The sequence below is a fragment of the Blennius ocellaris genome, assembly GCF_963422515.1.
Source record: "Blennius ocellaris genome assembly, chromosome: 2".
In the NCBI taxonomy this organism is placed as follows: domain Eukaryota; kingdom Metazoa; phylum Chordata; class Actinopteri; order Blenniiformes; family Blenniidae; genus Blennius; species Blennius ocellaris.
In genome coordinates this window covers 12930638-12947005 of record NC_137651.1, presented here as the reverse complement: position 1 = coordinate 12947005, position 16368 = coordinate 12930638, and the positions used below count along the sequence as shown (strand labels likewise).

The following is a 16368-nucleotide window of genomic DNA, read 5'->3' as shown; positions in this document are numbered from 1 at the left end:
AGAATTGTGTAAAGACATATTGAATTAAAAGACACGATTAAAAAAGCAACAAAGAGAAAATCTGATCTGAAATCAAAATATGACTATGGATCATAGTCGCATGTGAAAAGCTGTTGTCAGATCCTAAAGAACTCTGAGTTGAACCAAATAGGTCTGGGCTGACCAGACAACTCCTAACAGTTTAAAGCTCACTGGTTGAGAAGCCTCACATCAGACATACTCATCGTCCAATCACAATGCAGAGGGTGGGTGATACTTTCATTACATCAATATAACTGACGGAAAAAAGCATAATCATATAATTTCTGTTATAAGAAGAAATTTAACTGTTGGAAAATGTAGAAAGCTGGAAAACATTACTAGTTATTAAACATTAGATGCCACTTCTTAATTTCACCATTGTGTTCCATCACTTACTTCATCAAAGAACCTTCGTGGACCGTTTATTGTTTTTCTGAGGAAAATGTCCTCTATAATCCAATACTTACTTGGTAAAAGATAATAAGAATATAAGTGAGCTTTGCCCAGCTTCATATGTGATTGGCTACTTCACCCCATTACTCTGAGTTTGAAAAGTATACAAGATGAATGGAATACTTGAATTGTTTTTGAGAAGATTTTCAAAGCCAAACTTCTTTTTTCATTTGAGGCTATATACCTGTGAAACATGAGTCAGGGAATAACAAGTAGATGTGACGAATATGTATGTAGAATACTGCTGCTGGCAAGAAAGAAAGACATCACCAAGATGTGGCTAAAAAAGGATGCACCTGAAAAGGAGGATTGGATAAAGGTCATGCAAATCATGACTTTCTCAGTTCGACTCGAATCACAAAAAAATTAAAGAAATGTGGAAAAACGGATTGACCACATATCAACATGGGAATCTTTACCCATTATTTGCCTTTTACCATTATGGTGAAAAGGCATCTATATATATATATATATATATATATATATATATATATATATATATATATATATATATATATATATATATATATATATATTATACCAACTTCTGTAAAATTTAGTGGAATGATTATCCATGGAAAAGTTATGTGAAAGAGGCAGACTAACACGTGTTTGTTAAAAAGGATGACACATGCAACGAGACAAATGAGATCCAGGAGGAAGGTAATTAGCTTCTCAAGTCAACAGCAGTCTCAAGTGAGTTGTATCAGTGTGAGGCCTCGTCTTCTGTTTTTCTTTGTCCCTCTGTGAATTCTCTTCTCAAAACAGTCTTATGCAATGTTGTTATCATCAAAGCATTTTATATTCTACATAATTTTCTTTTGGTTTAACAATGTTTGGTATAGCCATTTTTCAAAAGTGCTTTCTAGATATTAGATTACATGTTGGTGAATTCAGTTGGTGAAGATAAAACAAAAAGTCAGTGCAGGAATTAACATTGTTATGAGACAGCATACATAAGGAAAAAAAGCCTCACTGGCTACGCAGTGATGTTAATGACATTACATGTCAAAATAGAAATGATCCAAGCCCTCATTGGCCTGAGAGGCCTTTCTGAGTGGAATTTCCATTTTTTTCCCCTGTGTGTTTGTGAATGTTCTTCCACAGTCGAATAGCGTGCATTTCAGGCTAACTGGTCACTCTAAAATGCTCTATGTTATAAGTGTGGGTGTGATGTATTTGTTGTCCTTAAATTTTGTGTACCCTTGAGAATTGTGCTGTGAAAATGTATTGTGATGACAGACCTTCATTAGCCCCTTGGGATATTAGTACTGCTTTCTCAGTATTAATTTTGGTACACCTCTGGGTTTTGTTCTGGATCTGCTGTTTATTCCTGTGAGACTAATACATCAATTAGCATGATAAAGCCAGTGGTTGTACAATTTTGGTTATTTTGAGTGTTTTTGACTGTTCCTTCAAAAGCAAACAAAATTCAATGTATCCCCATGAATTTAGTTATAATGAAAACCTCCCAAATAATTAAAGAAAAAGAAAAAGAAAATGAATGAGGCAAAAGTCATTATAATCATTCATGTTGAAGAATTTTACAGTAGCCATAAGAATTAGCCACATTACCTTCTGTTTAAAACAAAAAACTGAACAATGAGTGTCTGTCATTCATGGACTTTGAAAACATTCATAGATTTTTGTGATTCAGAGTGAAAACATAAGAATGAAGCAATAAACTAATTGCATATATTGATTGGGCAAACATATGATTCCCTTTTTAATTTTTTTGAATCTCATTAGTTGTGTAAGTGTGACTTGATACTGTGTCTTTATCACAGGAGTGAAAAGTGGGGCCCTACGCTTCAGGAGTGTGTTACTGATGGTGCTCATCCCCAGGCTCATTGGGTTCAAAGCTGCACTTTCTCTAGCGACAGGTCCTACGACTGAAATGACCAGACTCTCCTTTCCCATTCTACAATCCATAAACTCAATAGAAGTCGAGCATATATCAAACATGTCATGCCTTCCAAATACTAAAAGAAATTACGCTATATGCTATGCTGTGAATCAAGTCTGATAAATGATCTTCCTCACGCAACCTTTTGTATTCAAAGTCCACAGTGGTGCTTAAACCTGCAGAATACTTGTACCTTGGCCAATGCTTTGATTTTATCAACAACCAAGGCATCACCCAAGGCAAACAAACTGCATATTACAACAATCGGGCAACAAACAACAGCTGTTTGGAGGTGGAATGAAAAAAAACATGGGTGATATATTGCTAGAAAATGGTATGCCATAAAGCCAAGAGCCTGTAAGTTTGTGAATGCTGATGATGACGAATACACTTTTGTGATAATAATGGTGCTGATGAAGAGCTCTGGAAATTTTTATTTATTTTTTTTTTTTTTAGATGAATTGAGATCTGTTCTTTCAAAGCCACAGCATTAGATTCATATCATATCCATTAAATCAATAGATTTTCTCCTATTGTAGGAAAGTCCATGTCTTTACAATGTTTCATTGATGCATCACATGTGATGCGAGTAACAAAATCATATAGACATCCTAATAATGATCAACTCCAGCAAGGATTCAGGTAAACATGCCAGACAGAGGTGCTCCAGGACCAAGACGGGTCTCCACTGCCACAATTCATTCAGTGGTTTTATTATCATACTGAAATAAATGCTCTCATCATGAAAAAAATGAATTCCTTATATGAAATAGCAGCTTTGTACGGGTTTGTAATGACTGGTTAATAAAGAGATGTCTCGCCTTATGCTGTGTAACAAAGCCTCCCGAATCTTCCAGTAGACAAACAAATTAAACAACAAACAGATTAAAAAAAAGAAAACATGAATGCATAATTCATCAATTAAACAAAAATCCTTCCAATCACCATTTAATCCTCCAAGAATATGTCTGGTCAAAGATGATAAAAGCTAAAACATCCTGCCCACTACTGATTGTGATGTGTCTTGATCACCAGGCTGCAGTCTATAAAGATATACAGCCTGTATTGAGACAGAGCATCAGACAAGTATTTCTAAATATGTATTTTGCTTCATACCTATTTTAAATGATTTTTTTTCCCGTTAAGTGAAATAGGTTCAGTTGCATCTGATCTGTGCTTTTTACATGTAATTTTTTCCCATGTCTCATTTGAACGTATTTTTACCCTAAAGGATAATTATGAATTCTAATTTTACAAACATAAGAAGCTTCATTATTCTTGGATTTCCTGGACTTTCCTCTCAATATTATGGGCCTGTGTCTGCTCTGTTTTTTCTCATTTACCTTGCTATTGCTGCTGGGAACATTTTTATTTTAGTATTTGTTATGCTTGAAAAGTCCCTGCAAAAACCAACATATCTGGTGTTTTGTCACCTGGCACTGAATGACTTAACATTTGGAACTGTGACTCTCCCAAAGATCATTGCAAAATATTGGTTTGGTGAAGGGACTATAACATTTTATGGCTGTTTACTGCAGATGTTTTTGGTTCATTATTTAGGGGCAGTAACATCTTTCATTTTGCTGGTAATGTCTCTTGATCGGTTCATCGCAGTATGTATTCCACTGCGTTATCCCACTCTCATTACAAACAACAGCATCTCTGTGCTGTGTGGGCTTGCCTGGTTCATACCACTGCCGTTGGTGATTTGCATTGTTGTACAACTACTCCCTTTACCCTTCTGTAAATCCAATGTCATTGCACAGTGTTACTGTGATCACATTTCCATCTCAAGTCAGGCGTGTGGAGAACACGTTAGAGGAGCTGTTGTCATGGCTTTCTGTGCTGCCATGTTCTGTCTTCTGCTGCCTCTAGCATTCATCCTGTTTTCTTACATCTCCATTATTGTGGTGATTACAAAAATGTCTAATGCTTTGGGGCGTAAAAAGACTTTATCAACATGTACTCCGCAGATATTCATCACGTGCCTCTTTTATTTACCCAGATGTTTTGTTTATGTGGCTACCACTGTTGGATTTTCCTTCAGTCTCGATCTTCGCATTGTATTAATATTGTTGTACAGTCTTTTCCCTCCTGCTGTCAATCCACTCATATATTGTTTTAAGACTCAAGATATTAAGCAGTTGTTGATAAAAAGGCTGAAAACAAACTGAAAGAGGAATACAATACAACGTTGTTAACTGTTAATGCTGTTTTTTTCCCTTTTGCATTAAATAATAAGCAACATATAATTGCTATGTAATGTTGAATTAATTTCTTTAAACTGAAATGAGCCTCTTCTGAAGCTCAGTGTGATTCTAAAACTGTGGATGTACTGTTAAATCAACAGCTTGTTCTGTTCCATTGTTGGTATAAAGGTAGTAATGAAAAACGTGTATTTTCAACTATGATTATTTAATTTTTATTTGTTACTTTACCTTTGCACGTTGCCAACAATCTAACCTATGTGTAAGCAAGTGATGTATTGTTTTATGTTGGGTTTAAATGATTGGTGTCCTCCACTAAGACATTATTTGGATAAAATATAGTTGAACTCCACAGTATATTTTGGAACTGTGTATTCAGTCAAATGAAATACAGATGAAGCTATGTGAACTATGATTGAAAAGGATGTTTGATCTTCCCTAAAGCAGTCGAAAGAATAACAGAGAAGACTTCAATCCACTTTAGTATCTTCACTATTCTGTCTTATTTTGAACGGATAATAAGTTCTATAATATATCTGAATAATGAACATTAGAATTTCCTTATTTATGATTTCAGTAAATTGATGTAGTGCAACCTTGATCACTGTTGTATTATTGCCAGCTATTTAATGAGATTTGGATGATGAAAAAAGTTGTAGTGATTGATTAATGTAGAGCTGACTTGTAATCATCAAATGCACTCATGTGGCAGGTTTATAGTTTGTTATTGCTGCGAATGTCAATGACTTAACATCGACTCTTGAAACATGGAGTGGACTAATCAGATTTTTAGCTATCAGGATTCAAAAGAAGCATTTAATTGGTTAAATTTGCCCTGAAGATAATAAGTGATTCAGTCTTTAAAATGGCCTACACAGTTTTAAAAACTCAGATTATGCATCATAATAACACTATTATTAATACTATATATTATGTCCATTCTATAAAGACAGGTCACAATTGTTTTTATGTTTTTTTATCTTTGTAGTCAATGGTAAGCGATCTACAATCATTTCCCATAAATAAACATTAATCAAAGTGACATATTTAGACTGAAACACTGATAGTAGTTTCATACATAGCACATCAACTACAATGTAAATTATCTATAAGTCTCTCAAAGTAACTTTAAAACTATGAACCAATACGTCAACAAATCGGGTACACAGCATAGCCTGTTTTCATTTCTCATCTTTTGACTTATTAAACAAAATGTGAAAGTTTTTTTTTTTTAAACTTCATTTTAACAGTTATGTCTTGCTTTGTTCTATTTGTATTTGTGTTTGACAACTGTAAAGTTCCTTATCCAGCAGCTGTTGATTTTAAAAGTGCTCTCTAAATGAATATGTTATTGATGACATCAAGTTAAGTAGCTTCTCAGTAAATTCGATGAGCACTACATGAAAGCAAAAATATATAGAGCAGAGTACCTGGTCACAAATGAGGTTAAATGGTAAGGGTAAGACATAATATACTAAAGCACTGCTCTCACACAAAGTGTATTTCAAAGTGCTTTAATATGGCAGGAGAAAAGTAAATTCAAAGTATGTACAGGATTGTAAGCAGAAGACACCATTAAAAGCAGATGCTGCAGGAATTGTCTTTACTATTTCCAGAATGAGAGTTTACATTAGTCCGGTTTTGGCGTTGGCTCCTTGGATTGATTGTATTATTATTTTATTTGTCTTACATTGTTTCTTTTTTTCTTTTTCTTTTTTATAACAATACAGTAATGAAGGATGCTTTTACCTAACTGACATGTTTCAACTGTCTCTGCAGTCTTTCTTGCTTGACTTTTGGTCTGTCTGAGGCCCAAACTGTACCCTTAAATCAATAAAAATACAGATGAAATATAAAGTGCATTATGAAGCAGCATTTCATTGCTATGCTCAATTAGTAAGACAAGTTGAGTTGAAGTGCCATTTCATACTGTTTTCAATATAATGAGCAGTTCAAAAACCTGTGTTGGTGTGGGCCTTTGCTCCACTGAGATTCCCTTTCCACACCCATCTTCACACCAGACACTGTTGGAAACCTTGATCATAAAAACACACCAAGTTACAGTATCTTCCACAGTCAGGGGTGAGAAGTGCAGATGATATGTGTGAGTGGCAGGCAAAGTAACTTTTTTTTGTACTTTGTAAAATTGCTTACCACAAGTCTTCACCCTTCCTGTCATTTAAATCACTACCAGGCATTAAATTCCACATTCATATGTTATTATTTTGGTTTCTTGATATATTTGTGGACATTATGATGCACAACAATATTACAACTGTAAAAGACTTTGTCATCGCAGGATTTCCTGGACTTCGACCTCTGTATTATGGACCTGTAGCTGTTCTTCTTCTTCTCTTGTTTCTTGCTATAGTGATTGGAAATGGTCTCATTTTAGCTGTGATCATATGTGCACAAACTCTTCACAAACCAACATATATGATCTTTTGCCACCTTGCGATGACAGACCTGGCATTTGGCACTGTGACTCTTCCCAGAGTCATTGCCAGGTATCTGTGGAATGATGTAATTTCTGCTTTTGCAGCCTGCTTTACACAAATGTACTTGGTTCACTCTTTGGGGGCTATTCACTCTTTAATCTTGCTGATGATGGCTCTGGATCGTTTTGTTGCCATTTGGTTTCCTTTCCAGTATCTTGTTTTATTCACAAACAAAATAATTTCTATTTCTTGTGTCTTGTGTTGGATTTTTACACTAATTCGCATGATGGGAATTGTGCTTCATGCTTCGACTTTGCCGTACTGTGACATGAATGTCATCATGCAATGCTACTGTGACCACATATCAATAACTCGGCTGGCGTGTGGTAATGGGGTTGCATATGTTAAAGAAGTTGCAACTGCAAATGCAATGGTCACTCTTTTGGTTCCTTTATCTTTTATCATCTTTTCCTATTTTTCCATCATCATAGCTGTTCTCAGAATCTCTCAAATAGAGAGACGCCATAAAGTTTGGTCCACTTGTGCGCCCCAGATCTTCATTACCTGCCTTTATTATGTGCCCAGATGTTTTGTCTATATTGCCAACCATGTGGGATTTAAATTTAGTCTTCTTGCTCGTGTAACAATTACAATGATGTACAGCCTCATACCCGCTGCAGTTAACCCACTGATATACTCTGTCAAGTCTGCAGACATTAAAAAGGTTGTCGTACAGGCATGTAAAAATGTCAAAATAGGCATTGCATCAGTAAATACAAAGTGATGTAGCACTTCAGCTCTCCGGCAGTAGGAAAAAAACCCAACTGACTAAAAGTTATGATGATTGTTGAAATACATTTCCTGATAATACTTTCCATAACCCCTCAGTTTGTGTGATTCAACACGTTTTGCTGAAAACAAACTTTTCAAGAACTTAATTACACTTTGTAAATTGTTCTTTGGATCAAACAAACTACTTGTACAATTTAACAAAATGATTTTTCCAATGAGTTCAAAAATGTACTTAGTTTTTTTTCGTAAGTGTGACATATATTTTGATTTTATCCTTGGAAGTGGATCAATTCATGATACTACTTTGTAAAAGTGTCGCAAAGTCAATGTTTTGTGTATTATATGTCAGTAAACCATCTTGATTCATATTAGCATGCAGTAAGTAGCTGATATAAAAACAATATCATGTAAATTATTGTGCATGTCAAAATTGCAGTTTTTTTTTGTTGATAATCCATCCTGTTTCTGTTCATAGTTCCTCATATCTAATGCTGTGATTTCATGCACAAAAATAAACCTCCAAAACTGAGTGTTTGTGTGTTTGTGTGTTTATCGTCATAGGAGGACAGTGTGAACAGGAAGTACCACTAAATTCAACCAGAAACCATTTGGCTATGTTTGATGAAGTGAAAATGCTCACATCATTCACTTTGACGCTGACTGCTAATTAGACAGAAGCATGTTAGTCTTTTAAACAGGAAGTCAGTACTAATCCTGAAGCATGGTCCATCATCATAGGGACTCATCAAGACTGCAATCTGTGTGTTGGACGTCTTTCGTGGTAATGTCGATATTTGACCACTGGGTGTCACTGTACTAGAATTTGTATGTGTTGTACTGACCAGGATGTTTTAAAATCAGCAAGTTCAATGAGCCAGGTCTCTCCAAGTTTGAAGTTAATATGTTGTAATATCAGACATAGCTAATCATCATATTCTGTGGGTGTTGTGGTTTAAGATACTGGTGTAACATGCCAGTATGTTAATATTGTGATGGCTATACTCTTTAAAAGAAAATATGATGCGGATCCTTTATTTCAGTCTTAACAGTCACAGTCTACCATAGCATATTTGGCACACAACTGATTGTACCCTATCCATGCTGATTCTTCCTATTCCTATATTATTAATTGTATATAAACATTTAGTTTCATTTTTGCACAATGTTTTGTTCTTGCACTGTACATAATTTTGTTTTAATTATCTTGAACTATTTGCTTTTAGATGCTATTTGATTTACATGGCGATATCTCATTTTATACACTTTGAAATTGTGACGCAAATGTATTAATGTTCTAAAATGTCTGCAGGGCTTTTATTCATTAATGAAAGTTGTATACTTTTTCTGATGTTCACAGTTTTTCTTTTTGTCCTTGTGTGGTTCATCTCAGAAAGTATAAATTCTTTTTAACCTGCAATAAAGTGCTGAATGAATAGATTTCTTTGACTGGTTGAGAGGAAATTAGAGCATGCAGTTGAGGCTAAAAAACAATTAATTGTTTGTCACAAACAGATTTGTCTGTTCCCATATGCCACCTTAAATATAATGGGATGTAATTACTCATGAAATAATTATCCTGCCTAATAGAGCAGATAAATGTCACACCTGCTGCTTTGAGAATACAACAGCCCAACCTGGCTCCAATCTCCACCGCCACACTTACACACAGTGCAAACGTCATCGTAAATCTACAGAAAAACAAATACAGCTGGATAACAAGGTTCTTCTTTGATGAAAATATTTTTAGGATTTCGAGATTGATTATGTTGATGGGTTAAAATTCATATAGCAAAAAATAGAAACAAATAAAAATAAAATTATTATTATTATTATTATTGATGATGATGACGATGATGATAATAAAGTGTATTACAGTTGCAGAGGCCTGATCCTGCATCAGTATGGTTGTAAAAGCTAATGAAGAAATATTAATGCAGTTGTGCAATGTAAATATTTATTCTTCATTCATTAATATCATTCGACTGTGTATCAACAATGCCTACAAAGTGTAATGAAAAATAGCCACAAGGTAGTGTGACTGATGATTTCACACATGTATAACAGGTTAATAAGGAGTGTCATCCTAAAATATGTAAAAATGAATGCCCTCTTACGCATGTAAGATTAATAACATGACAAATGTGTACTGGGTTTATAGGTGTGAAAAGGGAATTAGGGCCTGATTTCCAAATCACTAAAGTTTGTATATGCAAAAATGGACCAAATATGTTATTTATATGACCATATGTAGGGTCCATGATGGTGTATTGCTGAGAATTCATTCCTTGCAATAAAGACATTAATTTTGTACTTTTTTATGAAGAGATGTTCTAGTTAGATTTTGTCCAGTTTCCTCCCACAGTCCAAATCATACATTTTAAGGATAATTGGTGACTTTGAATCGGCACTGGGTGTAAATGTGATCATGTGTAATTGCTTGTCTCCAATGAGTTCACTTGGTGATGAACTCATGACCTGTCGGGCCTTCAACAATAGTCAGTAGAAAGCAGCTCCAACACCCAGTGGCCCTTGGTTGGGTGGAAGTGGTAAATAAGATATATATTTAACACTTGAAGATAAGAAACAAAAAAGCTGTTATTGCCTTGAGAGGCATTTTCCCCACCAGACACATCAATTGTTTTAGCTTAAAAAAAAATTATTTTGTTATTTTCTTTGAAAGAAAAAGGTGAAAACACAATATTATTTTAATAAATGAAACCAATACATAGCCTAGGGACTTATTACAATGTATATTTTATCAACAAACAAATACCTATAACTTAGAATAAATGTTATTAATCACAAGAGCTGCAGCAAGCAAGGCACGCACGCACACACGCGTGCGCGCGCGCGCACACACACACACACACACACACACACACACACACACACACACACACACACACACACACACACACACACACACACACACACACACACACACACACACTTTTCCATCAACGTCCCTCAACTCAAGAGGGGGAATCATTTTCGCTATTTGGTTCATCAGTTCTACTTTCTCTATAAAGCGGCTCCCTGCACCGCACATGCAGAGAGGGAGGGGACATGTATTGGTGGGGATACTTTTGCACGAATACTTGTCTCATGTTTTGTTTGCAGTGAAGACTGAGTGATTTTAGCATATTTTCTTTTAGCATATAAGGAAAAATAAATACAGAACTTACCCATGCCTAATCTTTTAGTTTTGTTTTTTTAATTTGTTATTTGAAAAAAGTTTTTAAGTGAAGTGTGTTTTTACATTGATTGAATTCGATTCAACAGTAACTTTGCTCGGTAAGGCGTGGTAAATGGTCAGAACTGCTTCGTACATGATTTTCTTTCAGCAGCACTCCTCGATCCTATTCCTGCTGCTCAGTGTGTGGGGCAGAGAGATGGGACCGGGATATGTTCAGACGCATATGTGCTCCCGCTGGGGTGCAGCCGGCAACAAGGGCCTCTTCCAAGATGGAGATGTGATTATTGGAGGACTTTTTAATCTGTATCACACACCCTCATATCGAGAGCCCGACTTCACCGGGATGCCTGAATATGAATCTTGCTCTGAGTAATACGTCACCTTTTCTGGATTCTTTAATGTTAAAAGTAGCTAAAATGCCATGTTATCCCATCGTATATTATGACTATCAATGACTTAATATTTATTGTATTTTTTTTACTTCTTTATGTCGTTCTCTTCCTTTGGTTTCAGCTTAGATTTGGAACCACTCAAGCACATTTATGCAATGGTGTTTGCGGTGGAGGAAATCAATCGTAACAGCACATTGTTACCGGGAGTGAAGCTTGGTTATCAAGTGTTAGATACTTGTGGCCGATACCCCTGGGCTATGAGAAGTGCACTCACATTGGTCGGAGGAGACTCACACAGCTGCAACTTAACAGCTCCATTTGCATCTAACAAGAAAACCGGAGTCACAACAGGTTTGACTTGATGTATGTTTAAAATGTCCTGAAAGAAAAAAAGGAAGTACTAACTACTGTTTGATCTTCAGGTGGTCAAGGTGTTCCTTTGATTATTGGTCCTGCTACATCCACTGTAAGTATTATGCTATCCAGGATCCTGGGACCACTCTCTGTACCAGTTGTGAGTGTCTTTACTTGTGGAAATAAACCTCCAATAGCAATTGTTTGCTTTTTTATTTTCTGTTTATGATACAACAACACTCAAGTGAATGTTTTTTTTTCATAGATCAGTTACTTGGCGACCTGTCCCTGTCTGAGTGACAGATCCAAGTTTCCAAACTTCTTCCGAACTATCCCTAGTGATGTTTACCAAGCTGGTGCCATTGCACAGCTGGCCATACGCCTCAAGTGGGCATGGATAGGAGCTGTGCATGTAAACAATGCCTATGGTCAACTCGCCATACAGGTATGCATTATTGATTATATCATACTGCATTAGGTTTTTTTTAATACATATATATTTAAAAAAATATTATTACATTTCAACTACAATATATTTGTTGTCATGACTTGTATCTTTCAGGTATTTCAGGAGGAAGTTAAGGGTAAAGGAGTATGTTTGGAGTTCATAGAAAAGGTCCACAGAGAAACCATTGAGACTGATGCTAAACGGGCCGCGCTTACTATTCGAGCTGCAACTGCCAGGGTGATTCTGATCTTCTGCTGGTATACAGATGTCAAGAAAGTGTTTCAGGAATTGGCCAAGATAAATGTGAGTATGGATGGACGCTTTAAGAAAATGAGACTCCAAAATTGAACACAGACAAATCTTCGTGTCCTTTCACCGCAGGTGACTGACAGACAGTTTGTAGCCAGTGAAGCTTGGAGCACCAGTGAAGATATTCTCCAAGATGTGACTGTGTCCGAGGTTGCGAGTGGCGTGGTTGGAGTGGCCATTCGGAGTTCAACCATATCTGGATTTGAAAAATATCTCAGAGGGTTGCACCCAGTTCATAATCCTGGAGATGCGTTTTTGAGAGAGTTCTGGGAAAAAGAATTTGGCTGCACTCAAGAACGCAGATCAGGCTCCTTTCAAAAAGCAGCTCTACCACCCTGCAGTGGGGTCGAGTCTTTGGAGGGAGTGGAGCATCCTTTCACTGACACCTCCCAGCTCAGAGTGGCGTATAATGTTTACTTGGCAGTTTATGCAGCAGCGCATGCCCTTCACAGCATCCTCTCCTGCTCAAACAGAGATAGTCCTGATGAGAGCAACACAACACGCTGCTCGTCGCCAAAGCAAATCAAACCCGTACAGGTAAACAGGATCACCACTGTCATCTCATAAACATCAAGAAAAAAAAATTCTTTACCCTTTGAATTGAGTTGGAAAAAAAAAGGAAAGTCCAATAGTAATAATTGATGTTACTGAAAGTGCTGCTGATACAACAAAAAGTGAAATCCATTGCTGCACAATGGATTGAGTTCATATTTCTGTATAATTACAGTGGATTATATGTGTTGCTTTTAGCTGTTGCAGCACTTGAGCAAAGTGAACGTCACCACCCCACAGGGTGACTTCTTCTATTTCCAAGGAGCTGACTCACCAGCCAAGTATGACCTCGTCAACTGGCAGAAAACACCAGAGGGGCCGCTTAAAATGGTTTTGATTGGACGTGTCGATGGATTTGATTTTCATTTGAATGATTTAGCTGTTCAGTGGAGTACAGGATCCAGTCAGGTAGACTAATAAATTGCGCTAATAATCATTGTGCAGGAAATGAATGTTACAATATCTTTGGACTTGTTGGTTAGGTGCCTGATTCAGTGTGCAGTGAAAGCTGTCCTCCAGGGACACGCAGGGCCAACAGGAAGGGAGAACCCGTCTGCTGCTTTGACTGCATTCCATGCGCTGATGGAGAGATTAGCAAAGAAACTGGTGAGAAAATGAAATTAGGTCCACTGAGCTTCCCAAATTGTGAATTTATAAAAAAAAAAGTTTCATCTTGTTCAACTCCCTGTTTTTCCCTTGTAGGTTCCTTCCACTGTGAGCAGTGTCCTCCTGACTTCTGGTCCAATGAAGAAAGAACAGTCTGCATCCATCGGGAGCTGGACTTTCTCTCCTTTAATGAAACCTTAGGCATTACCCTCACCACTGCAGCTGTGTCTGGGGCCATTGCGACGGCAGCAGTGTTTGTGGTTTTTCTGAACTATCGTCAAACACCTATGGTGAGGGCAAAAAAAAAAAAAACATTGGGTAAAAGTGTTTGTGGTGTGCTTTCTTTGCCTTATGTTGCCATCATTCTCCTCCTCGAGGTACGAGCCAACAACTCAGAGCTGAGCTTCCTGCTTCTCCTGTCTCTCAAACTCTGCTTCCTCTGCTCGCTGGTGTTCATCGGCCGCCCGTCAGTCTGGTCGTGTCGGTTCCAGCAGGCGGCCTTTGGGATCAGCTTTGTTCTCTGTATATCCTGCCTCCTCGTGAAAACCATGGTGGTTCTGGCTGTCTTCCGCTCGGCTCGCCCCGGAGCTGAAACTCTATTGAAGTGGTTTGGGCCGAGTCAACAGCGGGGAAGCATATGCTTCTTTACCGGTGTGCAGGCATGTGGATTGTTTTGATCACTGAGTCGTGTAGATATGTAGTAGCATTTTTTTTTAATCAAGTAAATCATGAAGCAATATTCTACTTACTTTTACTTAATGGCAGAGATGCCAAAATGTGTATTCAAGTGATCACTTACCATATAAAGATTATTCTGATTAGAATCTTATAATCATATATCAGATTATTATATCTCATAATAATCTGATATTTTATTATCTTAATTAAATTTGATCATAGCTTCTCAATTATGAATCAAATTACTTTTTTTAAATACTCTTTTTGTAAACTACGGAGTGTATTAATTACTTTTCAATTTTTAAATATCTATATGTATGAAATATTTCACATTTCTTGATCAACCATACAATCGGTTTGAGTAAAATTGCAAAATGTATACATAAAAAATTATTCTGATGATACTGTGAGTTTCTTGTTTCTAATTTGTTCTGAGCTAAACTAATAATTTCCTGCATTATTTACATTATTTAATTTTTTTTTAATAATTAGAAAAACTTCACTTGATGGGAAGTAGACAAATAACCTGTAAAAACATGTTTGGTTTCTATTAGGTTCTCATCTGTGCAATATGGCTGTCCCTCAGCCCTCCAATGCCTCAACGTGACCTGGGTTTCCAAGGGTCAAAGGTCACCATGGAGTGTGCAATGGAGTCTATCGTAGGCTTCTCGCTGGTCCTGGGGTACATTGGCCTGCTGGCCTGCACCTGCCTTCTCTTAGCGTTTCTCGCAAGAAAGCTTCCCGACAACTTCAACGAGGCCAAACTGATCACCTTCAGCATGCTGATTTTCTGCGCCGTGTGGGTGGCATTTGTTCCGGCTTATGTCAGCTCTCCTGGGAAATATGTCGTTGCTGTTGAAATCTTTGCAATCTTGGCCTCCAGCTATGGATTACTCCTCTGTATTTTTGCCCCAAAATGTTTTATAATTCTTCTGAAGCCTGAGAAAAACACAAAGAAATACCTGATGGCCAGGTAGTCTTTCTGATGTCCTGGAAAAAAACAACATTTAGATGTTGATGCCCAAGTTCTGTATCGTTTTCTTCTTTCAAATATACTATGAATATTGTTAGTTATAGTTGTCTCTTTTACTCAAAAATTAATACCTTTTTGGGAGACTCTGATTTTAAGTGCTGGTGTAACATAAACCAGTGATTAAAAAAAATGAATTTTTTAACAAAAGATTTATGGGAAATGTCACCACAAGCGTTCTCTGTATTGATGTCATAAATAGTCATTAAGTAGATACGTAGGGTTTTTTTTGTGTGTATGTCAGCTTGTTTAAATCACATTCTCATAGCGATATACAAGTTTTTCTAATTGCAGTAAGTATATACATATAATTTTTATGTCTTACATAATAAATATCAAATAAATAAATGCTAAAAAGTAAAGATGTGTTATTTTATTTCTTGGAATTGTTAGGTTTTTCTTTGAAAAAGTGTCAAGAAATGGCTGTTATATTTGGTGCTATAGAAATAAAATTGAATTGAATTGAATTGAATTGAATTGAACTTACTGTACTGCACTGAATTTTCGATTGTGGAGCTTGAAAAGGATAAGAAAGGATCATACTATGATTAGGTCTCTGATTTCAACATACATTCAATTCCCCAGCTAATAATAAGTTCACTTATTCTGTATAACCAGTAAAAGCTCTACTGAAAGAAAAGTCATGCAGACAGAACAAAAAAACTCAACTGCAAATTGTGGATCCACATCAAACTCACTGCAAATTATGGATCCACATCAACCGCAGATGAATTTGCACCGACCAAACAGCTCACATACTAGAAAGTTTGAACCAAGAACGTTTGTGCTTTGAAGCAAGCAAGTCACCTTCATGTTGACATTTAGATCAAATGTAGCATATCAGTTGGATCAGGGGTGTCTGTACAAGTATGGAATCAAACTAATTGTTGATTATGAATTGTTTGTAGATGTCAATGCAATTGTGGGTGTGAGAATTGTGGACAGGTGAGCTGTCCAGGAGAGACTGGCTTTAGAACCTGTGACCC

The 16368-nt window shown here is 36.5% G+C and overlaps 3 protein-coding genes across 3 annotated transcripts; all 3 read left to right on the top strand.

The window, feature by feature from the left end:
* Positions 1 to 3618: 3618 nt before the first annotated feature.
* Positions 3619 to 4554, top strand: LOC308137649 (olfactory receptor 2AT4-like; the record flags this gene model as incomplete). The annotated part of the gene is made up of 1 exon (XM_080506407.1): positions 3619 to 4554. One exon carries the CDS (start codon positions 3619 to 3621, stop codon positions 4552 to 4554), a length of 936 nt encoding a protein of 311 aa, XP_080362533.1.
* A 2286-nt stretch (positions 4555 to 6840) lies between these two features.
* On the top strand, positions 6841 to 7809 carry LOC308137641 (olfactory receptor 2AT4-like; the record flags this gene model as incomplete). The annotated part of the gene is made up of 1 exon (XM_080506396.1): positions 6841 to 7809. One exon carries the CDS (start codon positions 6841 to 6843, stop codon positions 7807 to 7809), a length of 969 nt encoding a protein of 322 aa, XP_080362522.1.
* A 3427-nt stretch (positions 7810 to 11236) lies between these two features.
* On the top strand, positions 11237 to 15329 carry LOC308137631 (extracellular calcium-sensing receptor-like; the record flags this gene model as incomplete). Its single annotated transcript, XM_080506383.1, has 11 exons — positions 11237 to 11382; positions 11527 to 11756; positions 11828 to 11919; positions 12025 to 12204; positions 12322 to 12510; positions 12589 to 13053; positions 13267 to 13476; positions 13551 to 13674; positions 13771 to 13964; positions 14052 to 14333; positions 14907 to 15329. 11 exons carry the CDS (start codon positions 11237 to 11239, stop codon positions 15327 to 15329), a joined length of 2535 nt encoding a protein of 844 aa, XP_080362509.1.
* Between the last annotated feature and the right edge of the window lie 1039 nt (positions 15330 to 16368).